The following is a 27,442-nucleotide window of genomic DNA, read 5'->3' on the forward strand; positions in this document are numbered from 1 at the left end:
AGATTAAATTGTTTTTTTAAAAGATCCTATTTAGAGAAAGAGAGTACACGCGTGTGAGTGCAAGCAGGGGGAGGGGCAGAGGGACCGAGAATATCAAGCAGATTCCACACTGAGCACGGAGCCTGAGGCAGGGCTCCATCTCACCACCCTGAGATAACCTGAGCCAAAATCAAGAGTCAGACACTGAACCGACTGAGCCACCCAGGTGCCCCTACATTGTTTTTTAAAACGGAATTGAAAGGGCCTCGCTTTGGTTATTTGCAGAACCCGTATATTCACACGCACAGGGGGCGGTGGCAACAGCAGTATCTGGGGACTCGGCATTTTATTTCTAGATCCGTGTCACAAGCCAATTTTACTTTTGGTCTGCTTAAAAATATTAACATTCCTTTTTTTTTTTTTTTAAGATTTATTTGACAGAGATCACAAGTAGGCAGAGAGGCAGGCTGAGAGAGAGGGGGAAGCAGGCTCCCCACTGAGCAGAGAGCCCTACGTGGAGCTCGATCCCAGGACCCCGGGATCATGACCAGAGCCAAAGGCAGAGGCTTTAACCCACTGAGCCACCCAGATGCCCTGAACATTCCATTCTTATCAGCAAAGGCAGTCTGAATCCCCTGTGCCGATGGAGAAAAAGAGGCGTACTAAAACCAAAAGTGAATGCCGGGGAGAATAACAGTGCTTGGTTCCAGCCCCTCTCCCTGTCACAGGAACACATGCACCCAGGCAGCCTTCCCCAGGTGGCACAAGCTGGTATTAGGACTCCCCATGCAACAGAGGCCCTCTGAGAGCCCCTGGTCTGTAGCAGAGCCATAGCTGGGCTTGGGCTCCGGAGTCAGGCAGGTAATCTCGCTTTGTAAAACCCAAGTGGGGACGGACTGCACTGGCACAGGTGAGCCCTCACCAGGCGGTGGACATGATGGGTCCGCCCCTCCGCTTCCAACCCTGGCCGCGCTTTGAGGACAGGGGAGGCAGCAGGGGTGTGTGCGGATGGCCCTGCTACAGGCAGGTGTCTTCCCTGCCTCCTCTGGGAGCCTCGGGGCCACACAGGAGGAGGAGGCCCGCTTCTGGGCAGGGCAGGGCAGGGCAGGAAGGACCCTGCCACGTTGCCTGGGATGCAGGGGGTCCAAGCCCATCGGGTTCAGGTTATCCTCTCTGGCTGTTCCTCAGGCCCACGGCTACGGGACACTAACCGGCCTAAGCCAGCACCACAACCACGGGGGACAGAGGAAGCCGAGAGAAGTCTCCTGGGCTCAGAGTAAGGAGACTAGTCCCTGGGGCCAGACATCTCCCAGGCCTGGAAATCGGCTTCCAGCAACGAGGCTAATCCTTTTTAGGTACAGATTTTGTTAACCTTTTCTTTCCAGACGGCAGAGAGCGCCCCCTCTGCCTTGCCTTCCGGCGCCGGTGGCAACGGCCTGGATGCGCGGGCCAGGCCCCAGGCCAGCCGCCTACAAGACCAGGAAGCGACCGCTACTCTGAGGCCCCACCCCTCCAAGGGCAAGGCGAGGCGGCTAGAAGACAGCTGGGGTTAGGGCAGCGGCGCGTGCGCGAGGGGCCCCGGGGGCGGGGCGGGGCTCAGCCCGGGCTGGGCCCCGGGGGCGGGGCGGGGCTGGGCCCCGGGGGCGGGGCGGGGCTCAGCCCGGGCTGGAGCTGGGCCCTCTCTCCTCCTTGCTCCCTCCTGGAGGATCCCGGGCTCTGCCCTTCTCCCTGGTCATTAAGGGGTCCTGATGCTCTTGGCTATCGGGGTGCATGCCAGGGCTTCTCCCCACTAGGAGGAAATACCTGCAGCGCTGGCACCGGGAGGCACTGCTTTCCCGGCTCCACGGCTCCCAGCGGGCCCGGAGCCTGGCAGCAGCATGGAGACACTGGGTACATGTTCAGGGTGCCGAGCAGCTGGCACGGAGGCTGGTGAGTGGGTGGCACCCTCTCCCCAGCCTCAAGCTGATCTCGCAGCTCCCCTCGTCCTCAACCCTAATCCCTAGAAATGAAGTCTCTCAAAGCATATTGGTCTATGTACGGACCAAAGTCTGAAAGCTTGGGGTCAGGTGCAAGGATCTGCAAACGCACCTTAGGGGACACCCGCATTGTCACAGCCCCTTCTCCGTGGTGCTGCAGAGCTGTAAGGGAAAGACGCAGAAGAGGGGCAGATGGGCAGGGGGGCAGCAGGGGCTGGCTGGGCCCCTCTTACCCCCCACTCCCACAGCTGAGGCAGTGGCACCTGACGCAGGCCTGGCGGGTGTGGCGGAGGCGGGCTCTGCAGCTGTGGGTGGCTCAGCGATTACAGCAGCAAGAAAGTGGCCAGGTCCTTTCCCAGGTATGGGGGTAGCTCCCACCCCTCAGCAGCTCTTCGGAGCTGGGCCCCTCCATTTTCGGGGGAGGTGTCTGTTCCATTAGAGAAAACACAGCTTGGGTCCCCATTTAGCTGGTGATCATGCGCTCAGCCCAGTCCTACCCACTCCGTGTGGGCACGAGCCTTGGCCACAGCAGATCTGCCACTCACACTAGCCCACGTTGGGTATGGGTCCCTGAGTGCCCCATCCCTATCCACCCCGCTCTGAGCGTAGCTTCCGAGATCACAGATCAGATCTGTTCTGAGCCTGTGCATTTGGCCTGGGGCTAGAGCTGGCTGGCTGGCTGGCTGGGGTGGAGGGAAGGGGGGGGTGTCACCGGGCAGCGGGGGGGGGGGGGGGGGGGAGAAGGAACTGGGCACAGGTGTTAGCCTAGCCCAGACAGCAGACCCAGGAGGGAGCCAAATAGCCTTTCCTTCCTCCTCCCTAATTCCAGGTCTTTGAGAAGTGGCGCCAGCTCCTGGCACCAGCAGTCTGATAGCCCTGAGCCAGGCGGGCATCGGGAACCCCGGGAGTAGGCTGGAAGCTGCTCGAGCCCGCGTGCATGGTGGGGCAGGGGACCCAGCTGCAGCTGTGACTTGTTCCCTTGGAAAGAAAAACAACACTGAGCCCAGCCTCCCTAAGGAAGGAACAACGCCCCACCCATCAGGGCAGTGCAGGCCCAAGCCACCAGACATCCCACTGCCTGGTGACCCGGGAGCCAGCTCTCTGAGCTCTGAAAAACAATAAACACCGTCCTTAGTCCCAGCTGCTTCTCTTGCTCAGTGTCCCCTAAGAGCTGCCCCTCTGCCTCAGCCAGCCACCCTGGGACAGAAGTGAAGAGGGTACACCCGTGACCCCGGCTGCCTCTTCTGCCATCAGGCTGTTCTTTGGACACCTACCCCCCCACCCCCTGCTGAGTCAGTGAAGACCAGCAGGCAGGGACTGGGACCAGGACAGGGAACAGCTTCTACACATCTAGCAGTCACTGTCCCTGGGCAGTGGGGCTCGAGGACTGACTCCTGGGGAGCCGTGCCAGGCAGACAGCTTCGGGAGCAGGCGGCGCAGAGGGTCAGAAGCAGCTGGCAGTAAGAAGTCCCATCTAAAAAAATAAGCCAGGAAGAAGTCAGTCCCGCTCTGTTGAGCCTTATCTTTGCCCTTGACACTAACAGACAGGGTATTCCCTCCGTGGCCAGAAGGGATAAAGGGCAGGTCGAGGGCTCTACCAAGTAGAAGGGTTGAGATGCCTTTAACCTCGACAAGGCACCTTCCCTCTTGAACCCCAGAATACAGAAATAGTTCTTCTGAAAAGCAGCACAGGAGAAAAGTGAAAGCCCTAGCTGGCTCTCCGGCAGACAGGCAGCGGGGGTGGGGGTCGGGCGCCAAGAAATGCTGGCGTTATCAGGCTTCAGGCCAAGGCCTGTCTAGAAGCCTGGCGGGTGGCGCTCCAAGCGGGTGGGCAGGGCTGGGTCTGCCCCTCCAGCCACAAGCGGACATGCCAGCAGCCACCACCTCCGCTGGGCGCTCCGCAGCGCCGCAAATGCCTGCCACCCATGGTTCACTTTGCTGCCCTGCAGGTCCCTAGTGCAAGGTCACTGGCAGCCCCAGGCCGCTCCTAGCGGCTGCCCTGGTCCAAGGGCTGGGTCAGCAACAACTGCCCTCTCTTCTCAGGCAGGATGTTGTTCTGCGCACCACAGTCCTCAGCAGGACAGGGTGCCCTCCTCAGGGTGCACGCACTCTAGGCTGAGCGAGGAACACCAAGCTCCCCCGTGGGGCTGACTCCGGTCCGGCCAGAGCCGGGAAGCCTCACACCAGTCTAGCTGCCATCATCACGTGAGGAGTGGAGGCCGAGGCTGGGGGAGATATGCTGGAGAAGAGGGGTCCCCGGGAGAACCAGGCCTGGGGAGGAGGAAGGCAGGACGGCAGGGGCCTCAGGCTAAGGCCACGAGGGTACGGGATCACAGAGCCTGTGCATCTTGCTCTGGCTCAGGCCTGTTGAGAAGTTCAAATGTGTCTTCCACCACCTGCCACAGGCAGTTGTCCAGCGGAAACTCGTTGTCCACCAGGTTGACCAGGAAGTAGTTGTCGTGGATGTACTGGATGATCATGCGGGACGGCGACTCCTCCTCGTACAACTTGCCCCACTGCTCGATCCACAGGGCGAAGGCTTCATCCTGCAGCCACACGCATGCGCACACACAGACGCACAGACGTGTGCACACACAGGCAGGCAAGGTGAACAGAGCTGCCCTCGGGTCAGGGCTCCACATTCCTCGCTCCTCCCCCCAAGGGCCTCTAAGCAGCTCCACAAGACACTTCCAGGAATGGAACAAAGGCTCCCGGCCAAAGTCACCTCCAGCCCAGAAACCCAACACCCTGAGTCAGGGTCAGGACCCAGCCAGGAAGGGGAGTCCACCTGCCCTGGCAACGCGGCCCCAATGACACCTCCCGCTTAAGGTTTGCTGGGTGTGTGGGGCACGCCCACTCCTGGCCCCCTTACCTTCCAGAACATGAAGCTGACAGGATCCACCACCGTAGGCTGGATGATCTCCCGCCCAGGGAAGATGCCCCAAGTGACCGCGTTGGGCTGCAGCTCCGGGGCATTGGTGATGTTTTCACCCTGAGGGCAGACGGGGGTGGGAGGGTGGTCAGACCTCGACAGCGACAGCGTAGACACTGCAGTCATCTTCTTGCCTGGGAACTCGCAGGGGTGGGTGGTGGTGGTGGAGGAGGCTTTGCTCCTTCCCCTCCACCTGCCCCTCCCAGCCCTGAAGCTCCGGGAAAGGGGAGGGCGGGGCACCTCCTTCCTCCTCCCTGTGCTCCTAGTTCCACACCCCCTCATCCGGACGTCCTGCTGGCTCCTGTTGGTTCCCTTTACGGGTCTGTGGATCTGTTGCTGTGTGTCTGCCCAGCCAGGCTGCCCCTTGCTACTCGGCTTGACACAAGGGCCGCTGTGATTCTAGTCTTCCCTGGTCCTGTTATCCACACCCCGTCCACCGTGACCTGACTATGACAAAATGGGGAGCCAAGTCATTGCTGCTGGGAAAGGCTCCCTCTGGCCTTTGGGGGAAACCCCAAGTCCCAGCAGCACAGTCAGTTCTCTTAGCCTTACTCTGAACCCACCCAGCACTGTCCCCACAGGCCCGCAGACAACACCTTCGCAGCCCTCCGCCCACTCCCCATGATGCCTGCTCCTTGTCCTCAAAGATTCCAACCACAGGGGACCCCTCCAAGCCCTCCCTGACGTCCCAGATTAGATGTCCCTTCCCTGGGTCCCCAGCATCCCATACTGAACCTTACTATTAAAAGTGCAACCCGACTTGTAATTGCCCATGGACTGGGCCCCCTCCCTATACTGGGGGCCCTCTGGGCTGAGAGCAAGGGCCTGGCTCGGGGCATATGTTCCCACCACGCCTGGCCAGGGCTAGGTGCTCAGCGCTTGCAGACGGATGGAGTAAACATGGTGCCCTCAGCCCCTGGACGTGGGGCCTGCTGAACACTGGCTAAAGCCCGGGGCTGGCCTACCTTGACGTCCACGATGTGGTAATTAACCCGGAGCTCGTACTTCTTCAGCACCTGCAGAAGCGCCCCCACCGTCTCACGGGAAGTGAAGAACTCCAAGTAGGCCTATGGGCGGGTGGCGGGGGCGGAGCCCAACATATCAAACCCAGTCCTTGCATACCCCTGCTCTGTGTGCACCACAACTGGACACTGGACCCCCCAACACCCCGGGGAGGCGCCCTCGCAGACACATGTGGCAGGACTTGAGGCCCTGGGGCTAGCACGGCCACGTGGACCGAATCACAACTGAGAACGGGCAAATGCAAGCAGGGGAGCATGCATGTGGGCTTTCTCTGTCTAGACAGGTCTGAGGGGCAGCTGCCTCCCTTCTCCCAGCCAGGGAAGGCCCCACGGAGAAGCCGCTTCAGAAGCCGGACGGGAGGCCCGTTTGGTAAGCTGAGACACAGGAGGGTCCCCAACACATCCCAGCTGCCCCATTCACTAGAGGCTAACAGTGACCCAGAGCTTCTCCAGCACCGAGGGCCTGTCCGGGATGAGGCCGGGTTCGTGGCCTGCAGGGGGAGCATGGCTACCCCCATCCCACAGATGAGGAAACTTAGTCAGGAGAGGCTGAGCCGTGGGGCTGCACTTAAGGGAGACAGCGGGGCAGGGACTGAAAACCCAGCTCTTTCCAACTGCAGCGCCCACGGCTACAGTTCCAGAATAGCGTTTTAACTCCAGGCGCCCTAGGAGAAAGGTGTCAACTCGGGACACCAGTAGCAGTTCCATTCATGAATGCGTCCGTCGTTCTTCCCACGTGCCAAGCACGTGCTTTGCTCATTTCGGCCCCAGAGCATGACAGGCTCTCTCTGCCTTTTACAGAAGAGACAGCTAAAGCGCATGGCAGTCAAGTGACCTGCATCCCCAGGTCTGACTAAACACGGGAACTCCTGTCCACACCGTCCTCTGCCCCCCCAGAATAAAGAGACCCCAGGGAGGGAGGGGAACTTCTCTGTCCCCATCTCCAGGGAACCCCCAGGGGCCGGCCAAGGTGGGCCAGCCCTGTGTGTCCCTGCCACACCTTCTGGAAGACATAGCCCCCACTGGGGCCCCAGCCCACGACGGGGTCGGAGGACGGCTTCCCGTTGATGTTGGGCTGCGAGTTGATGGTGAGGATCCCCTGCCGGTTCACACGCAGCAGCTCCTCCTTCATCAGGCTGGTCTCGGCCGCCAAGGGCTCATCATTCCAAGGAAGGCAAGTCACCTGGGGCAGAGGGTGAGCCAGGCTGGGACGGCGATCACACCGGGCACCCTGGGCGCCCTTCCTCTCGCAGATTCCACCTGTGCGTCGGTCAGCCCTTCTAGGTGTCCCAGGTGGGGACTTCCCAGCTCACCCTCCTCTTGGCGGAGGTGCCCCATTCAGACAGAGATGGGAGGCTTGGGTGGGGACAGGCAGGGGGAGACAGGGAAGGGGGTTAACCAGGAACCCACCCCGGCATCACTCACCTTATAGCCATGTTGGTTGGGCTCTCCCGAGAGGTAGTGTGCAAAGACCTCAAAGACGCTTTCTTCGCTGGTCAGCTCCTCCCCCCACATCTTCAACAGCTCTTCCCTCGGGGATTTACTCTTCAGGTAGAAGAGGTAGTAGTCCTTCAGCTCCCCAAAAGCTGGCGAGGAGGAATTGCCCCTGGCAGAGAAGGTGCCCAGAGGGCAAGGCATACTCCTGACCTGGGGCTCCTGACAGAGGGACAGCTGTGCCCACTTGCCCAAGGGGCATTCCTATGAATCCTGTCCCACACCACTCCCCAAACAGCACGCCAATAAGCAGGCAAACTCCCTCTGCCTCCCTCCCAAGAAACAGGATGCACTGGCAATGGGTTGCCTGCGGGTGCTCACCAGCGGCCGTTGGGGAACTCATCCCACTCTTGTGTGCGGTAGATGTAACTCTTTGGTCTGGAGGCCCAGAAGATGGGACGGACATCTTCCTCCCGGCGCTTTGGGTGGGCACTGACAGCCCAGGGTAGGGGACGCCTGGGTGAGGATGGAGACAGGATGAGTAAGGGACAGGCTAGAGGAAGCAGGAAAGGCAGGGCTGGGGAGAGTGGGGACAGCAATCAGCCGGAGTTCTCTGATCTGACTATGCATGGAGTTCCTACTAAGACAGAAGCCTAAGTGTTCGGCTAGCCATGGCAGACACCCCTCTGCATCGCCACGGTAGCCAGCACTGCTAGGGCCTGCTCATTCTGTGACCTCTCTCTGCCTTGTCTGCCCATCTGACTTTCCTCTGTGCCTCCCAGGCCCAAATTCGGGGCCAGTGGCGTCACCTGGGATCCTCAATCCACATGCCCAGACGCTTCAGCACCTCTGTGGTGGCCATCTCGCGGTTGAGGGTATAAAAATGGAGGCCTGGCACCAAGCCACTGGCCAGAAGCTCCTGGCACAGGCTCACAGCCTGCTCAATGCCATAGTTTCGGATGGCATCGTCATTGTCTTTGATCGGCTCAATCACGTCCTTGATCTGCTGCGGTACCTCCAGCTTGGACAGTTTCACAAGCTGCCGAAGGGAATGGTAGCCCTGTACGAGACACAAAGGGCTATGGGGTGCCGTCTCCCAGCCCGTCTCTCCCCCGAAATACTTACCACCCTTTCCATCCCACCACACCTCCCGGCCAGCTGTATTGTCACACAGAGTGACTCAGAAAGCCAGTCCAGGTTGTAGGAGTACCCCCGCCTTGTCCAGCTTCTTCCACTCAGTGTAGCAGCTGCCTACAGCATTCCCGCCCTTGGGCTGAGCTAGCCCTTCTGCCCCTAGGTGTGTTAAATGATAACTTGGTGCGCATCAAGGCCAGTGGCTCCCAAGCTGCACTGATCATCAGCACCACCTGTAAAATTTAACAAGTAACATGCAAGTTCTCAGGCCCCACCTCAGACCTATTAAATCAGAACCTCCAGACAGGAGATCTGGAAATCTACCTTTCAAAACAAGTTTTTCAAATGATTTTGATGACAGTCAAGTTTGGGGAAACACTGATTTTTTACCAAGATTTATAATGAAAGATATAATCCCTTTTAGGGACACTGGTCAGCAGGTCCCTCGAACAGACACTGGTGCTGTTTTGGGGGCAGGGGGAGTGGCTCAAAGGGGACCATCGTGGGGAGGCATGTTGCACCCATCTGAAGGGAGAGCTCCTGAGCATCAGGCACTGGATTTCATGCCAGGGCTCTGGCCTGTGCTGGGAGAGGGATGGAGAGAGGCCACAGAACCTCCTGGGACCCTCACCTGAATAGGAAAGATGCCGGGGAGGATGGGGCAGGTAATGCCTATCTCGCTGCAAGCCTTAACAAAGTGGAAGAATGTGTCAGCCTCAAAGAAAAGCTGGGTGATGATGAAGTCGGCTCCTGCAGACACCTTCTCCTTCAAGTGCTTCAGGTCGGCCTCAAAGCTCCCTGCGTCGGGGTGGCCTTTGGGGTAACCTGCCGACAGGGATGACAGTAGGGAGAGGCTGGCTCCCACATACATGCTCAGAATGAGTGAGGAAGAGACCGGAAAGCTGGGAGCAGAGAGCCCTCTGCCTCAGAGGTTCTTGACCCCTGCAACACCGCAGCAGACAGGCCAAGGTGGTGAGCGGCTGTGCTTCTCACTCTAGCCATGACCCTTGGTGAGAGGTGGCCTAGGGCGACCTGCCCAAGAGTTGGGGGGAGGGATGGCACCCACTCCCTGTACTGTCCTGCCTCAGGTCCATGGCAAGCGCCAAGCAAATCCGGCTGGCATGCTGGGGCCACAGAAAAGGGAAAATGTCACTTTTAGCACGGGTCTGGCAGCATCTGGGGTCCTAGGCTGGAGTCTGGGCACTGGATTCAAAACCATGCTTTTGTTTTAACACGAAGATTACTCAGGGGTCCAAGAGAGTAGACATTAGAAACCACGTTGCCCAGGGAAGAAGCGAAGAAGGTAGGCACATTCCATCTGAAGGGGAGAATGGAGAGAACCCCGGAACTACTTCCAAAAGCCCAGAGGCCTGTCGCAGGGGAACAGGGATTCACCTTCAAGTTTCTTATTAGTCCGAGTCTGTGTGGCTTCTGATCCCAGAGCCAGGATCGGTCCCAGAGAGCTGCCTGATCCTGGAAGGAGCAGCCCCACCAACAAGTAATGAGGTTCTGGAGACGCGTGCCAAGGATGCCAAGGGCGGGATTCCAGAACTGCCTGGAGGCAGGACCCCCTGTCACCTGGGCTCCTTACCAGCTCCGTGACCCCTGTGTTTGCTTCCTTTCCTGAGCAACTGAACTCACAAGCAGCCATGTCGGTATTTGCAAAGGACAACTGGAGGCCTGCAGGAAGCTACAGGGGAGTGCTGGCTTCCTGAGCCCAAGCCCTGGGCAGGACCCTGAGCCGGGCTGCTGGGCAGCCAAGCTGCTTTGCTGTGATAAGGCCTTTCTGTTCTGCAGAAACCCCAAGTCATCAAAAAATGGATATAAGGAGGCGAAGGGGTGGGAGGACTGAGCCACCATTTTTCACTTTCAATAAGGCTATTTTTCCAGCAGCGATTTCAAAAACAAGGAGTTTTTAAAAGCTCAAACTATAGCTCTAAATCCTCAATTACCATCAAACACACGTAGCATTTGCTTACATTTAGATTTTGCCCGTTTACTGTATTTCCGGTCACAGCCAGCGTGGAGTCTTGACCCGGATCATCCCGCTCGTCTGCTTTACCACAGGCAGAGCCCCAGGCCCACACCTGCAAGCTCACAGCCCGGCCCTTCCCCGCGCACGGCCACCCAGCACCTACTGCATATGTGCGTGCTCCCCGATGTACTGGGAGGGTGGCGGCCCGTGTCAGCAGGGAATGCTTGAGCAGGTGGAAACGCTCACTTCGCTCCTAACTCCTCATTGGGGCCTCCCAGACTCACCTAAACGCCCCATTGACTGTGAAGAGCGGATGTGCACACGGGGGCCTAGGACTAAATTCAAAGCCACCAGCAACAGCTTCTTTGAGGCCACGTGGATTAGTTTCTTAAATTCACATCCCTATTCTGTGCTACTTCAGAACGTAGCCATGTTGGTTTTCATGTAAAAAATAAAAATGGTATGATTTCTCCAAGAAAGTTTTGAGGAAAAAATGGTCACGTCGGGATGACATTCAAGGTAATCCCTGGACTTCTTGCGACCCGGCACACACTGCCTCACCGTACCCAAGCCCTGGCTTGAGGAGCCAAGTCCCAATCCCAGCGAGTGGGGCTAAGAGGGAAGGCCACCGCATCCATCTTGAGCAGGTGAGCCCTGCCTCTTGGCTGTAGCCCCTGGAACAGGAGCTGCGCCGGCCCAGTGCCCTCTCCTGAAAGTCTGGAGCGGACTCTGAGACCCGTCAGTCTGGCAGGACTATTGGCTGGAAGCGACTGTGTGTGCTCGGGAGCTGGTGGCAGGTCACGTGTGTGCAAGAGCCTACACTCAGAGCTCCTGGAAGCATGGAGCACGTGCACAGTGGGAGGCAGAGATGGGGGACTCTGAGGCTCCAGACCGAACGAGGGAGGCCTTGGTTTCTCACTGCTTCCTGGTCCAGAGCCTTGTGAGGTCACATAGCGTTTCCTGACAAGGGTTCCGAAATTCCCTGGCCCCCTAACCCCCCCAACCCCTCCACCCCCCGCCGCCGTCTTAACATCCCTTTTTTTGTTTAAAGAATAGGGCTGGGAAGCAAGCTAAGAGCATAAAAAGGCAAAGGGATTAAAAACTTAAGGGCCCGGTGGCAGCCTGGCAGATGGTGGATGACAGAATGAGAGCGAGGACAGTGTGACACAGCTCTTGAGCCTCCTTCCCCCGGCACAGGTGCAGGCCCACGACAGCCTGGGTCACTGGGTCCTGAACTGAATGCCGGCCGGCCTTCTGTGCCTCTCTGGTTATGTCACGCCTTCCCTTCCCTGTCCTCCCATGCTGGGAAGGCCCAGCCACTCACCTGCCACACAGATGTCAAAGTAGTCCCCGAACTCGCTCCGGATGTGCCTCACCAGGTCCGTGGCATAGCTGAAGCCTCCCTCCTCCTCTTCCCACTGGTCACCCACGGGGTCTGCAAAGGGGGCAGAGGCCGCAGTCACTGGGTCTCACCCACGATCCAGATGGCCTTTATGATCCTTCTCCCTACCCCACCTCAGGGGCCACCGGCTTCTCTGAGTTCGAGCCTTGATTTTCCCAGCACAGCAACTGGCAAGTGGCGGCCTGGAAGATGCAGCCATCCCGGCAAGTGCTCACCGAGCACTGACTCCGCAGGCAATGTGCTGGCAGCGCCAAGCAGGGGACAGCCGCGGCTCTGCAGTTAGCCTGGAGTATGTGGCACCCCCTCCCTCCCCAGATCTGGGTGTGCTCAGGCACCTCCCCCAACCCCACTGTTCCCCCTCCCACCCTCTTGGAGCTCTTGCCTCCCAGAGGAGTTCCCAGGTAAGTCCTAGTGGGGAGCACCGCCCCACCCAGGTCCCTCTTCCCACACTCAGGTGCATGATGACAACAGGTGCCAGAGGTATGAGGAACTGTCCCCCTCCCCCTCCGGGGATCAGTGCCAGAACTGCACTCTCTGATCGCTGGAGCTGTGTAGCCAGGGCAGTGGGCTATCAGGCAAGGCCGCAGTCCTGACTGAGCTCCGATGCCAAGGCCAAGAGTCCAGAAGTGGGTCCATCTGCACGGCCCGACCGTGCTCACTACCCACAAGGCCGGCGGACACCACGGAATGGGAGAGGACGCTGAGCTGCTCAGTGGGGGCCCCAGAGAAAAGTAAAAAGCCGTTCCAGGGACAGAAGAGGCCTTCCAGGAAGCAAGATCCCAGTGAGCAGAGGGCTGGCTTCACACCTCCCCGCAACGCCAAGATGTTCTTCAGGCCCAGCCGCTTGGCCTTGTGCAGGTAGTCTGTGATCTGTCCCTGGCTCTGACAGCAACAGGTCATGTGCAGGATGGTCTCCAGGCCACAGTAGTTCACGGCGGTGCTGGCAATCATCATGGAGGACGTCTCCTTGTCTGAGCCGGGGTCCCCTGCTGGATGCCAGGTCACATCTATGAAGAGGGGACCACCTGCCCCCATCCGATCAAACCTGTAGGTAATTTCTTTCTGAAGAGGGGCTCCTGAGAGCACACGGCCCTTCACCACCTTCCCATGGGCTCTGGGAGGGAGGGAGACATCACAGGCAAGTCATAACCCGATGACCCACACTCCTATCTGGGCGCTGCTACTTAGTAGCTGTGTGAACTTGGGAAAATTAATCTGACTGGGCCTCCGTTTCCCCATTTCAAAAATGTGCCAGAGAACAGCACTTCATAATAATAACACTGTGACAATATTACCATAGATGGCTCCACAGCCCCTGGAGTGCCAACAGTGCTTGGTACACACTGAACACTCAGTCAATGGGAACTCCTGTTACAACGATGATTTTTTTTTTTTTTTTTTTTAGCGATTTTATTTGAGAAAGAGAAAATGAAGGGGGGTAGAGGGGCAGAGGAAGAGGGAGAAGCAGACTCCCCACTGAGTGCGACCTGAGATCAGGGCCTGGGCTGTCAGATGCTTAATGGACTGAGCCCCCCAGGCGCCCCAATGAGGATGATTGCAGAGATAACTGGTATCAACAAGGCAACCCTTTTGTGAGCGGGCAGCCTGCAGCCTTTCAAAGTGCTTGCACTTGTATTATCTTGGGTGAGTTCAGACATTTTGCTGGTCAAAGGTATGGGGAACTCTCTGAGTGGCAAGCAGAGGCTCACTCTAGGAAGAGGAAAAAAGAGGGTGAGCAGACACAAGTTTCTTTCATGCTACACTCCACCCCCTGCCCGCCTCCTTGTGGTGCAGCAGCCAGCAGGCTTCTAGAACACGGCCACGGTTCCTGAACGAGACTCAAGAGCCACAGATGTGCACACACGCCTGACTGACCAGCTATAACATGGGCGCCTGCGTTGCCTGGGTTGCTCAGTGGGCTGGGTGTCTGCCTTTGGGTCAGGTCACTGATCCCAGGGTCCTGAGATTAAAGCCCCACATCGGGCTCCTTGCTCAATGGGGAGCCTGCTTCTCCCTTTCCCTCTGCTGCTCCCCTTGCTTATGCTCCCCCCCATCAAATAAAATCTTATTTAAAAAAAAACAAAAAAACCTCTCGTGTCTTTGAACTTCAAAACTTCCAGAGTGACACATGAAAAATGCAAGTGGTACAATGCATAAACTTAAAAAAAAGGAACCACAAATCATAAGGTGCTAATGTAATTCGTTTGGCACTTCTAAATTGTGAAAGGTATTTAAGTCAAATTCCTAATTTACTGAAAATGTTCTCTAAGCCACTGCTTTATGACTTCCTAAACTGTATTCATGCGTCAGTCCCAAGTTCCACCAAAGAACGCAGTCCGAGAAAATCAACATTTTTAACTCGTTGAAGAATGTGTCTTAAAAATTCCAGATGCAGGGCACCTGGCTGATTCAGAGGGTGGAAGCGTCTGCCTCTGGTTCAGGTCATTATTCTGGCGTCCTGGGGTCAAACCCCAGATAAAGTCTGCTTCTCCCTCTCCCTGCCTCCCTGTCCCTTTCCCTGCCTCCCACTTCCTGCCTCCATATCCCTCTTCCTGCCTCCTGCTCACAAGCATGCTCTCTCTCTCTCTCCCAAATAAAATCTTTAAAAACAACCCAAGGGACTTCTGTGGACAGCTGAGAAGCGGCAGCTCCTGGGTCTACCCTGCTCTTTTCCACCCCTGCTGGCTGCCTTTTCCTGCCGGGTCAGAGTGTGACCCTCCCTGCAGCAGGGCTGTGGCTTTGCCTCCGCCGGGGGGGCCCCTCATTCTGACCCCACCTCCCCAACTACATTAGCTCACCTTGAGATGAGATTGACAGCCCCCTCGGCTGTCCGAGGAGGGAAGAATTCTAGGGAGAACCACTTGTCCCCAGATTCCATCCTCCGTCTCATCTTCTCCCTGAGTCTGTCGTGGCGCTCCGGGTCCAGCCCAGGTGTGGAACATCTCGAACTCTCCTTAGAGCTCTCACTGCCACTGCTGCTGCCCTCTGAGCGGGGAGGGGGGCCGCCATCCCCTCTGGGTTTGTTCACCATGGCCAGGTTCCGACTGCAAGGAGTGGAGGCGGGAGCGTCAGAGGGCAGGCAGCCAAGTCCCGGAGCAGTAGGGTCAAGTGAGATGTAGCGTTTCCAGCAGGAAGAAGGCCAAGGAGGGTAAGGGTGACAATGCCCCCACCCAGTGGCTCCACATACTACAGCTGTGACTGTCTATGCTGCCTCCCTCGACGCTTTGCCCTCCACAGCCGCCTGGCTCCACATAAACCAGCCCCCACCCGGCACAGAAACATGCTCCTTCCGCCCATGGATCCTCGGTGACAGCTACCTGATGGAGGGTGGCACTGAGAACCTCACCCTGCCAGCCTCCAAAGTCCACGGTCCTAGGGAGGGGCCGCGGGATCTGGAAGGGAGAACCTTGGGTGTTGGATGGTCCATCTCCGCCAGCTGGGACCCAGAGTGGGTGGGGAAGAAACAAAAGGAAACTTCCCCAGCGAGTGTGTTCCTCTGGGCGGAGGGAGCAATGACAGGGGAAGAGCCCAGAGCCAGACTAGCTGGGGCCCTGCGCAAGGGGGCGGGGGCAAGGCTTTCAGGCGGGAGGGAGGGCTGAGGCTCTAGTTGCAGAAGCCAGATGGAAGGAGGGGGATGTTGACTGGAGACTGCAGGGCTTGGTAGATAGGGGGCCAACTGACGTTCAGGGTCACCGGATTCCTCTCCAAAGAAGGCAGAGCTCAGTCTGGCCCTGTCGGGAACATCTCCTGTTACTTGGAACAGTCTGTCTGCACACGGGATGGAAGGAGTGTGGGCAGGACAAAGGAGCCAAACTTCTCCTAAGTTCGTGCTACTCCAAAAAGTGGCACGAATTGTCATGGGTTAGACCTTGACACCAGCTGGGTTCCACAAGTAACCGGACCCAAATTTAATTAAGGGCATGAATTTGTGTCCTACTCAGAAAAAAAGCTTTTGCATCCATGCCTGCCTTCCAGGCTGTTCTCCGTACACACACCACGCAAGCTGGTTAATTACAGTGACTGCACAATCACCACATACGAAGCCCTAAGCCATGGCAACCACAGGCAGGCCAGCAGAAGGCACGGCATCACTGGCCAGTTTAGTGGGGAAAATGAAACAAATACTTAAAAACAAGAAAGAACAGAATTCTTGAACAGCCGTGGGCAGACACGCACTTTTAGCAGTGAAAATCCTCTGTGTGGTGACACGGGGCATCAGAGGAACAACCAGGCCAAGTTCATTCCTTTCAAGGGATAGTCACTGCTCAGCCAGGGTTTGTTTGTTTGTTCGTTTTTTTAAGACTTTATTTATTTATTTGACAGATTACAAGTAGGCAGAGAGGCAGGCGGGGGTGGGGGTGGGGTGGGGAAGCAGGTTCCCTGCCAAGCAGAGAGCCCGATGCGGGGCTCGATCCCAGAACCCTGAGATCATGACCTGAGCCGAAGGCAGTGGCTTAACCCACTGAGCCACCCAGGCGCCCCTGAGCTGGGCTTTTTAACGTGGGGGTCCTAGACTCCTGAGAAATGGATGAACTCTACTGCTCCTGTCCCCTGCAACACACACAGGGGCACAAAACACCAGTTTGTACACCCAAAGTCAAGACCAGAGTAAAAACACTTGTAGCAACGATTTTTCTTCCTAGGGACGCCCATTTTTTATCCTGATCTAAAACTCCAGCTTCTCAGCAGGGACGGCCAACAGGAGTAAGGAAAGGGAGAAAAATCAAGATCAGCCTAGCTGGCTTTTCTCCTCAACTCAAGACAGTGGCTCATTAATTGTCTGCTGGAACAAAACCAAGAGAGGGGGAGGAAACAGAACTACCTGCCCTTTCATTGATTTAATACAGACTTATTGCCTTCCTAGTAAGTGCCAGGCACGTGCCTTCTTCAGCCTCCTTCCTCACATCACTTCTTACCCATCTGAAAGCTGGACTCCCACGGGGCCATAGGGTTGTAATTGTGGATTACAGGGCGCGGTATCCTGCCTGTGGCATCCCCCATGCCCAGCACAGTCATCACAGCCAGCACTCAGTGAGCGCCAATGGGTCAAGCGCTGTCACTCTGTTCTCAAAATAACCCTCTGCATTTACTGACCACTTGTTTAATCTGTGCCGAGCACCGTGCAGTGCGCGAACACGAAACTCACACCTGGGGCAGCCCGACACAGTGGGCGCCGGACACTGCGGTACCAGCGGCCTACAGGTGCTCAGCTGGGAGGCAAGTTTAAAAGACCGGAGCCGGAAAGACGCCTCCGGCACCCTGCTGGAAGACCACGAGTCACCCGGTCACTGGGTCAAGGTGGGGGCGGGGACGCGGGCCCAGACCCAGTCCCGGGGGGCTGAGTCACCACCCCCGTCTCAGGGCCGCCTCCTCCCCGGGGTCTCCTCCGTCCACGGGGACCGAAGGCGAATTTTCCGTTCACAGCTGCAAGTCCCTGGGGGTCTCAGCCATTGGCGGTTACACCAGCCCCCCAACTGAGGGGTCGCGCAGAGCGGCAGAAGCCCACCGCCTAGAGGGGCGGGCCGGCCCCCTCGCTCCCCGCCCCCGGGTGGGTGGGCCTCACTTCCCGGATATTCCTCCCTAGTGACCCCACGCCTCGCCTCCACTCACCCTCCCGTCGCGGGTGACTCAGAACGCGCGCACCCGAAGCAGCTGCTTGACCAGTGTGTGGGAGCGTCCGGCTTGGTTGGGGGGGGCGGGGCGCGGAGCGGGTGTCAGGTTGCCGAGGGAGGCGGGACCAGAGGGCGGAAACCATCCTTGCGAGCGACCGGAAGTCCGTCCCCAACATGGCCGCGCCCAAGGGAAGAGGGTCTTCCACCGTCATGTGACGCGAGCCCTCGCCCCACCCGTCTGCAGCCACTCCCTGTCTCGGTCCCAGGCTCGAGAGGACCACGTGACACTGTCGGGGGCCAGTCACGTGAAGCGTGGATTCTGGGTGGGAGGGGGTTGGCGGAGGGTTCCAGAGTGGCAGTAAAGGAGGGAGATGGCGGGGTGCAGGGGGTCCCTGTGCTGCTGCTGCAGGTGGTGCTGCTGCTGCGGTGAGCGTGAGACCCGCACCCCGGAGGAGCTGGTAAGGAACGGGCGGAGCCCAGCTGGGGAGGGGGCGGTTGCCAAGGGACGGCGAGAGGCGTTGCCGGGGGTGGGGCCGGGCCGAGCTGGGGCCTCAGGTGGCAGCGGGCGGGGCCCGGGCACCGCATCCTCGGCTCTCGAAGCATCTGCATCCCTTCCCGTGCCCAAGTCTCGGGTCTTCCTCATAACCCCTCCCTGGTATCTGCGGGAGAATCCAGGCCCGCTCCGGTTAATCCCATCCACGTTTTCTTTTATTTCCCTGTGAAAGGAGTTTTGAATGAAGCGAGCGTTGTCAGAATGAGCCCCTTCACCGGACTCGGTGCTTATCCAGCGGCTGGCTTAGTTTCTCCAGCCCTTTCTGACTGTATCCCTCACCTTTTCTGGGTCATTGGTAACCCAGCTTCCCTCTGCAAAGCACCCTGGGAGAACTTGAGTTGCTGTGTCCCAGAGTTGACAGGTCCCTTCTGTTTTCAGATTCAGTACATTGTCCGATGGATCCTGAATTTTTTTCTCCTTTATCTGGCATGGGAGATCTTTGACGGGTTCTGAAGACAAGAGTGGTTATTTAGAGAACCTATCAGTAGAAACGAAGAGCTCACCTGGAAGACTATAGCCGCCGACATGACTCCCATCCCAAAAGTGTTTTTTGGGTTTTGGGGGGGGTTTTTTAGATCTTGTTCCCATTTGATAATAGTTCTAGATGGTTTGGAAATAAGCAATCAAATTTTAGCAAATATTTATGTCTTTTTCTACTTTTAATCATTTGATATTTAACCATTTAGCCATCCTGTGGATTTATTTTCTAGACCATTCTTGGAGAAACTCAGGAGGAGGATGATGAGATCCTGCCAAGGAAAGACTATGAGGTGAGATTCTTAGTTGCTGCCTGGGGTAAGAAAAGCAGTGAGGGAGCTGGTCACTTCAGACAGAAGCATTAGGATTGTAAGGAGGGATGGTCTTTGACGATCTCGCCCAGGGAGTGAATGGGTAAGAGGTAATTTCCCTCTCTGAAAGGGACTGTTTGACAAGCCCTTTCTCACCGTAACCCCAAAACAGGGTCTGATGTGTCTCTATGCATTCATAGATCTGTGGCACCTTAACCTCGATAGAGCATGTTTGCCCTTAAACTGTTTACTTTTACAATTAGAGACTGAGAGTAAAAGCAGCTGATGGTGCGTGCTCATCATAACAGCTGTGGGACAGGAGATCTTCCTTCTCTTCTTAGAGAACTTTCCAAATGACTGTTTTCCTGCCCAAACAGCTTCTCTCTGAAGTGCTCTCTTTTTTTAAAGATTTTATTTTATTTATTTGTCAGACAGAGAGAAAGCAGAAGCATGAGAACTGCAGGCAGAACAGGCAGAGGGAGAAGTAGGCTCCTCTGCTGAGCAAGGTGCCGGATGTGGGACTCGATCACGGGATCATGACCAGAGCAGAAGGCAGATGCTTAACCAGCTGAGCTACCCAGGTGTCCCTCTCTGAAGTGCTCTGGATTGTAGTTCCAGTTCAAGAATGGGATTCTAAGAGTGTGTGTGTTTAGTAAGGCCGGCACTGATGGAGCAAAACCAAACCAGTTTGCTTTTTTATCATTTAATCAGTTTCTGATAATGTTTCTGTGACTTTTGAAATAACAAAAACAGGCCATGGTTCTGATAGAGAATTGTTAAGCCATTACAAAAAGAATTTAGAGAAAAACCCATTACCCCACCCACTAAAAGATAACTATGAACTTTACTGAATACCCTTTTCCATGCTTACATTCCTGTTTTTTTTTAAATAACAGAAGTGAGATTCTGCTACGTATATTAACATGTTTTCTCCTCAACTTGAAAACAATCTTTCTATTGCTAATACATTACCACAGTTTTTTAAAAATTGAGGAATACTTTTTTATTATGCCACAATTTATTTAATCTGATTTTTCTATATGGTGAACTAGTCTTGACTATTCTTTTCTTCTTCATCTTTAATTGCTTCTTTTTTTTTTTTTCAAAGATTTTATTTATTTATTTGAGAGAGAGAGACAATGAGAGAGAGCATGAGCGAGGAGAAGGTCAGAGAGCGAAGCAGACTCCCCATGGAGCTGGGAGCCTGATGTGGGACTCGATCCCGGGACTCCAGGATCACGCCCTGAGCCGAAGGCAGTCGTCCAACCAACTGAGCCACCCAGGCGTCCCTTTAATTGCTTCTTTGAGCAATTCCAAGAAGTATGATTAATCTTCTATGTTTAGTGCTTTCTTGAAAGTGTCACGTAGAGGGGTGCCTGGGTGGCTCAGTCACTTAAGCTCAAGTCATGATCCCAGGGTGCTGGGATTGAGTCCCATATGGGGTTCCTTGCTTAGCAGGAAGCCTGCTTCTCCCTCTCCCTCTGCCTCCTTTCCCCTGCTCATGCTCATGCTGTGTCTCTCTCAAATAAATAAATAAAACCTTAAAAAAAGTCTATGAGACAGACTTTAAAAATTCAATATTTTAGGGCAATAACATACTCAGACTAATTTTCTTTTTTAATATTTTATCTTTTGCTGTAGAATTTTGTGGAACTGTTAGGATTTATTAGTATAACATGGAATTTTGAAAAAACTTTCATCATGGAGAATTTCAAACATAAAGAAGAATGGATAGAATAGTATATTGAAACCCCCTATACTCATCAGTTTCAACATTCATTCAGCTCATGCCCAACCTTGTTTCTTCTGGCTCCCATCCTTCCCATATTATTTTGAAGAAAATTCTACTCATCACATCATTTCACCCATAAATAATTCAACTTGCATCTCTAGAGAACAAGGATTTTTTTTTAGCACACCACAGTACCATTTTCATACCTAAGAAATTAACAGTAATGCATTGATATTAAATATCCAGTGTTCAGATTTTCCAGTTGTCTTATAAATGTCGTATAATTTTTAATGTTCTGTAATTTTAAAATTATTATTAATTATTATTTATTATTACTCTTTGGCTCTAGTTCCCAATAAGGTCCTCACAGTGCATTTGTTTGATTATGTTTTAAATTTTCCTTAAACTTTTTTTTTTTTTTAAGTAATCTCGACCCTCTACATGGGGCTCAAACTCAGAACCCCAAGTTCAGGAGTTGCAAGCTCTACCCACCGAGCCCACCAGGCGCCCCCCTTCATCTTTGAAGAAGATTCCTCCTTCATCTTTTTTCCCCTTGCAGTTTACTTGACAGAATAATTTTTAGGACTCTGGAATTTGCCAATTGCTCTACCATGGTATAGTTAAATACGCTACACTGATGGGAATGCTTTTAATGAATCAGAATCAAAAAGCATGATATCTACTGATGTATTTTCCAATATTTCTAAAATATTAGTCTCCTTGCACATAGCTGAGAGGTTTGCAAGAATTACTAGAAGAAGCCCCATATTGTGCTATTACCTTACACTCCCTCACTGAACCCAGTGATGTCACCCTGACTGTGTGAGCGTGACAAGAACTTTGTGGTAACCTTCCTCTACTCCCTGGAGCTCACCATGGCTTCTCTGCTCCATTCACCCTGCTGTCCCCAAGGCTTCATCTCTCCTTTTACTAAAGTGCACTTGTATTTGTAATGCATTTACGTTCACCTGATACGCATGTTTATGTAAATTTTATGGGTTAATGTTTCATGTGAGTCATTAATATTTCTCAGTGAACTATCTTCAAGTAAGAGCTTCTTCAGAACATTTACTTTGTATCAGAGCAAATTTAGCTAGACACTTACTCTGAAAAGTCTGCTCAGGTTTGACTAGGGATCAACTAGAAAACCCTTCTGTTGAAAATCTCTCTAAAATGTGCTCTTTCTCCTTCCTGCCTCACTAAGAGTTCACTGCACCTAATGGAGTGACGTTAGAATTTCTGGTTTGACATCCATTCTCATACTAGGTGGTCTGATTAGCAATAACCCTCTATCTGTGGGGTGGCTGTTAATAGTGGTGTTTTCACGCAGGTCACATCCCGTGTTGCTCTTTTGAATTAGAAAAAGGCATCCCTCAGAGCAGAGGACTTAGAATAAAGGACCTCTCCCTCTGGGCCACACAGCTCCCCTAGCTCAAGGCCCATTGTGGGTGCTGCTTGTGTAAGCACTGAGGTGACCTTCCTGGTTGAACTTGGGTTGCCTTTCAGTCCTGCTTACCCCTTTGACCACATGCTATTTATAACCTCATTACCTTGGGCAGCCCTGCAGAACACCTATACAAATTTTTTTTTTTAAAGTTGTTCCCCCCTGCGCCCCCCGACACACACACAAAGAGCAGAATACAACAGAAATAGAAGGGAGTTAGTCATCACAAAGGAGAATGAAACAATATCTCATTTTAAGAACAGGTCCTATAGTCCCTTGGTACATATTTACAAATTGTCAAATTCAATTTTTAAAAAAAGAAGAGATTGATGTTCTGGTGTTAGGCATCCCATTCTTTTACTTAATAATTTTTGCGTATTTTCCACATTTGTCTCTTTGGATCTTTCATAATTAACCTTATTAATATATAGTCTCCTGTGTTTGGGTATCATTGATTTCATAAGCCGCCTGCTTATGCCCCTTTTTTTTTTTTAAAGATTTTATTTATTTATTTGACAGAGAGAGATCACAAGTAGGCAGAGAGGCAGGCAGAGAGAGAGAGAGGAGGAAGCAGGCTCCCTGCTGAGCAGAGAGCCCGATGCGGGACTCGATCCCAGGACCCTGGGATCATGACCTGAGCCGAAGGCAGCGGCTTAACCCACTGAGCCACCCAGGCGCCCCTTATGCCCCTTTTTTAAAAAGGGATTTGGACTTTGGGAATAAATGTAGATGGAACAGATTGTCACATGTCACACCTGTGTTCGGCTGACTGCTAAGTCATGCTCAGAGTGTGGCCACAATGTCTCGTTTGTTCAGCAGCTGATGTGTTGGTAGCAACAGGTTTAGGAAGGAGAGAACACAGCAGACCATTTTCCTTTGTTGCCAGACGGCTGCTTCTCTTAGAAAACATAGAAAAAATAAAATTAGTTCCTTTGAATTGTTTCTCAAGATGTCTCTGGCACACAGGCAGATTTTTTTTGCAGAATATCTGTGTTCTGTGAAGAGAGCCTGGGTGGCTCAGTGGGTTAAGCCGCTGCCTTCGGCTCGGGTCATGATCTCAGGGTCCTGGGATCGAATCCCGCATCGGGCTCTCTGCTCAGCAGGGAGCCTGTTTCCCTCTCTCTCTCTCTCTCTCTCTCTCTGCCTCCCTCTCTGTCAAATAAAAAACAAATAAAAAATCTTTAAAAAAAAAAAAAACTTAAAAAAAAAAAAAAAGAGAGTCAAAGGAACATGGCTGGAGATGTACTTTCAGGAGCTGCGTGAAATCCCTTCCTCTTCCTAACATGAACTGAAAGTTGCTTTTCAGAATAGTCTCCACGTCGGTTTGTCTCGTGACTAACCTCTTCCTCGTAGAACTCGTAGAAGCTGACTACGGAAGTTACTTACAATTAAATGATTTTCTAAATTAATTTGGCTCCGGTGAATTGAAACTTTCGTACATGTAATAGGCTAAGTCGGGTAACGCTGGTGGTAGCTGGAGGTCTTTTCAGGTTTTGCAGAAGCAGGAAGTTCAAAGGTAGGTAATTGAAAGCTTTTCCCGAAGCATGAACCTGCAGCCGCGCTGCCGAAACATTCGTGTGCATCAAGCGCAGACTCCCTTGAGGCAGGTCCGGACGTCTGAGAATCTGCATTTCCAACCAGCTCCTCCTGGGGTGCTGCAGGTCCATTGCCCTGCCCAGCCACACTTCGAGTAGCAGGAACCTGAAGAAGCATCACTCCTTTCCAGGTTTCCGTGATTCTTCCTGTTTGTGACTTTCTCACTCCCGTTTCTCTTCTAGAGTTTGGATTATGATCGCTGTATCAATGACCCGTACCTGGAAGTTTTGGAGACCATGGATAATAAGGTGAGTCCCTTATTAATCTCTTGGGACTGAATAGATCTTACAGCGGCTTCCCTTTCCCATCTTAATGTCCCCGTAGATAGCTTTACCCCATGGCTTTCAGCCCCTTTCCTCAGACCTCTGCCAACCAAAGTACCCACTTCAGTGCACCTGGCCTGGGCTCTTAGAGCTCATCCTTCTGGGAAAGCAAAGCACCTGTCATACAGATACCACTACCAGGCTTGCTGTCTCTGTGAAATTTAGCCTAAGACTGGTTAGCCAGGATGTGCTACTTCCCTGCTGCTGACAAAACCATATAAGAACCTGAGTCTGTCTTTCCCTGTGTGAACAGAAAGGCCGCAGGTATGAAGCGGTGAAGTGGATGATGGTGTTCGCCATTGGAGTCTGCACTGGGCTGGTGAGCAGGCGGGGCACGGGGGGGGGGGCGCCTGGTGGGCAGGGTGGGGGCATGTGGGTCAGAGGGGCGGTCATTTGTCCTAATAAGTGAGACTGCCTTTCTTCTTCCCCCAAATAACAATCCTGACACTGTTTTTGGCACTTCTCTTGCTTTGGCTTTATGAAAGTGAACCCTACAGCGCTGGTGTTCTTTAAAGCACTCAAAGGCCTGGGCAGGACCAAGGTCTTATGATACGGTATGGTTGTCAGGTGGACAACGTAGTCAGGGGAGCACTGCATGGAAATTGAGGTCACTGTAGGGAAAAAGCAGAACAGTGGAACAAAACCAGCCGTTACACCCTTTCCTTTAGTGTGGCGTGCCAGTAAGCAGGACAGCATCGATCTCAGTGAATTTATTGTGCTGTCCTGGACTTCTGTCCCGCACGGTGCTTGTTTTATCTAAAAGGTGGAGCTGGCAGCTGTGGGTAGAGGAATGTGCCCGAATGCACAGGGTTCTGGAGCCCGTTTGCTCACAGATGAATCACAGACAAGAAGAGATGAAACACTGCCAGATTGTGTAGTAGCACAAGGCCTGGGATCCTAACTGCTGACCTAACCACACTTAAAACTGGGGAAGAGAAACTGGAAAAGTCAGCAGCCAATCAAAATGATATCTGTCACATCTGATTTCTATCATTACAGTGTTCAGGTAGGCTGCTTTTGTCCCTTCGGGCTGCTCTAATAAAAATACCATAGACTTGCAGGGGGCTTAAACAACAGATGTTTATTTCTTCCAGTCCTGGAAGCCGGAAGCTCAAGGTCAGGGGTGCCCACAGATCAGTGTCTGGTGAGGGCCCGCTTCCTGGCTTCTGGCTGTGTCCTCACAGAGGAGAAGGGGGCAAGACCTCTCTGGGTGTTTCATAAAGCCAGTGATCTTTTTCACGAGGGCTCCACACTCAGAACTGAGTCACCTCCTAAAAGGCCCCACCTTGTAATGCCATCCCAGGAGGGGTTAGAATTTCAGCAGTTGAATTTGGGGGGCGGGGACACAAACGGTCAGCGCATAACAGGTCATGTGTGTGTGTATATATATATATATATACACACATATATATAGAGATATATTAAAGATTTTATTTATTCATTTATTTTTAAAGATTTTATTTATTTATTTGACAGAGAGAGATCACAAGTAGGCAGAGAGGCAGGCAGAGAGAGAGGGGAAAGCAGGCACCCCGCTGAGCAGAGAGCCCGATGCGGGGCTTGATCCCAGGACCCTGAGACCATGACCTGAGCCAAAGGCAGAGGCTTAACCCACTGAGCCACCCAGGCACCCCTAGATCATATATATTTTAAGCAGCAGCCTGTTTATCTCAAGTTTCAATCTTGACTCTGCGTGATATACCCATAGGATGTAATCCCGTATTTAGTATGATCTAGCCATAAAGGCTGACCAGTTTTTATTTTCCTAGCATTTGTCAAATTTTGCTGCAGTAAATTCAGAGGTCCTGGGAACATTTTTCTAGTTAAGACAAAGGGCATTCAGAAGGCCTCTTTGATAACATTCTATTATGGGGAGAACTTGCGTGGATTTAACTGTTATATTGAAATTTCAAGGTGTCTGTTTTGCTATGTATGTTTCTGGTTGGAAATTTCCCTGTAATAGGCATAATCACAAGTCATCTACTTGTTATTCTTTCTGCTCCTTTCCTATCACACTCCATTTACCAATGCTAGCAACTTCTCCAGTCCCCTCACGTCCCCTTATGTCCCCTCATGTCCCCTCACGTCCCCTCATGTCCCCTCACATCCCCTCTTGCTGCTGGAAGGCAGATTTGCCTTTATAACTTAGCAACCAGCCCTTTTCCTGCTGGCTCTCTTATCCTTCCATCTGTCACAACCTTTTGCTTCAGTGTTTAAAAGCCTCGGGGCATTGGCTTGAGGGAAGGCCAGAGGCTTAAAGCCTTTGATCCTGAATCCACCAAATAACAAGCCTTTCCAGTTCCCCATGAAGCCCAGAGCAAAGACTTGGGGCTTAACGTGGACTGCTGGACTATGAGTGATTTTCTCTGCCTTACCAGGATAACCATTGGCTGCAAATCAAAATAGTGACTTAAAAATAGTAATAACAAATATGCAAAAGCCATATACACCTGAGTAAAGGGTGTTTTTCAAAGTAATATCCTAAGTTATGTGCTTATTTATCTAAGAATCCCTGAAGATGTTACTGGAATTCTTCTGAAACTGCCTCTGGAAAATGCTGAGCAGACCCTCACCCAGTTCTGGGTGATTTTTCTAGTCATGGGACTGTCTTCCTGGATTTCACATCTTTTCCTGCAGCCTTTCCCTTTCTTTTACTCCTCTTCTCTCAGCTTAGCTGCGTGTGCGCCCTTCTTTTGTCCTCTGGAGGGGCGGTAGGGCCAGGCTGGCAGGGAATCTCCTGACACGTCAGTGACTAGCAGGAAAGGCGTTCACTCTTTGCCTCTTGGTGCCGTGGGTGTGTGTACCAACCGGGAAAGGCCAGGGGGGCTCACAGCTTTGGGGTGAAGTGCATGTGCCACCGAGGGGAAAAACTGAGTGACGGTTCGCCTTCTCTTCACAGGTGGGTCTCTTTGTGGACTTCTTTGTCCGCCTCTTCACCCAGCTCAAGTTCGGAGTGGTACAGACATGTATCCTTTCCACGGCTCTTGGTGTTCCCACATGTCAGCAGTTTCTGACCCTGTTTTCTTGTCTCGAGAACAGGAGACATGATTTAGAGAAGAGCTGTTTATTAGCCATTTGGCTTAAGCTTTTATTTATCGTCGAAGGACACAACAGGAAGTCGTTAAGAGAACCTCGTAGTCAGGTTGGTAAGACATAAATGCCACAAAGATGCCTGTTCTTCCCAATCATCTATAAATTCAGTGTAGTCCCAATCACCACTCCAATAGACTTTTTTGTGGAACTGGAAAATTCTCTTCCTAAATTTGTTGGAAAGAGTAAAGGGCCAAAGTATTTGAGACAGGTTTTTTTTTGTTTTGTTTTGTTTTTAATTTATTTGACAGAGATCACAAGTAGGCAGAGAAACAGGTGGGGGTGGGGAGGAAGCAGGCTCCCTGCTGAACAGAGAGCCCAATGCAAGGCTCGATCCCAGAACCCTGGGATTATGACCCGAGCCGAAGGCAGAGGTTTAACCCACTGAGCCACCCAGGCGCCCCAAGACAGTTTTGAATAAGCGTGGCACTTGCCCTACTCAATGTCATA

General features: G+C 53.3%; 2 protein-coding genes across 6 annotated transcripts in view; one reads left to right on the top strand and one right to left on the bottom strand.

Annotated features, from left to right (window-relative positions):
* Positions 1–3,452: 3,452 nt before the first annotated feature.
* MTHFR (methylenetetrahydrofolate reductase) lies at positions 3,453–17,556 on the bottom strand. Of its 4 annotated transcripts, none has more exons than XM_044237172.1 (12): positions 17,465–17,556; positions 14,653–14,898; positions 12,661–12,899; positions 11,777–11,887; positions 9,109–9,302; positions 8,153–8,403; positions 7,725–7,859; positions 7,335–7,515; positions 6,910–7,092; positions 5,853–5,954; positions 4,828–4,947; positions 3,453–4,501 (listed from the first exon to the last, which is right to left on the bottom strand). In XM_044237172.1, exons 2-12 carry the CDS (start codon positions 14,883–14,885, stop codon positions 4,286–4,288), a joined length of 1,965 nt encoding a protein of 654 aa, XP_044093107.1. In that variant the 5' UTR covers positions 14,886–14,898; positions 17,465–17,556; the 3' UTR covers positions 3,453–4,285. The 4 variants fall into 4 exon arrangements, with proteins under 4 accessions (XP_044093107.1, XP_044093104.1, XP_044093105.1 ...); XM_044237169.1 differs by lacking the exon at positions 17,465–17,556 and adding an exon at positions 15,172–15,287; XM_044237170.1 differs by lacking the exon at positions 14,653–14,898 and having other exon boundaries at positions 17,465–17,518.
* Positions 17,557–17,654: 98 nt separating this feature from the next.
* The window catches only part of CLCN6 (chloride voltage-gated channel 6), a 31,296-nt gene continuing 21,508 nt past the window's right edge, over positions 17,655–27,442 (top strand). For both annotated transcript variants that reach the window (XR_006383116.1, XM_044237174.1), the window contains exons 1-5: positions 17,655–17,924; positions 18,730–18,789; positions 23,762–23,827; positions 24,156–24,221; positions 26,802–26,868. Coding sequence is in view for 1 of the 2 variants with exons in the window: in XM_044237174.1 (XP_044093109.1) it covers positions 17,838–17,924; positions 18,730–18,789; positions 23,762–23,827; positions 24,156–24,221; positions 26,802–26,868 (346 nt within the window). In the remaining variant the exon portion in view is untranslated. The remainder of the gene's footprint in view (positions 17,925–18,729; positions 18,790–23,761; positions 23,828–24,155; positions 24,222–26,801; positions 26,869–27,442) is intronic.

The sequence above is a fragment of the Neovison vison genome, chromosome 2, assembly GCF_020171115.1.
Source record: "Neovison vison isolate M4711 chromosome 2, ASM_NN_V1, whole genome shotgun sequence".
In the NCBI taxonomy this organism is placed as follows: domain Eukaryota; kingdom Metazoa; phylum Chordata; class Mammalia; order Carnivora; family Mustelidae; genus Neogale; species Neogale vison.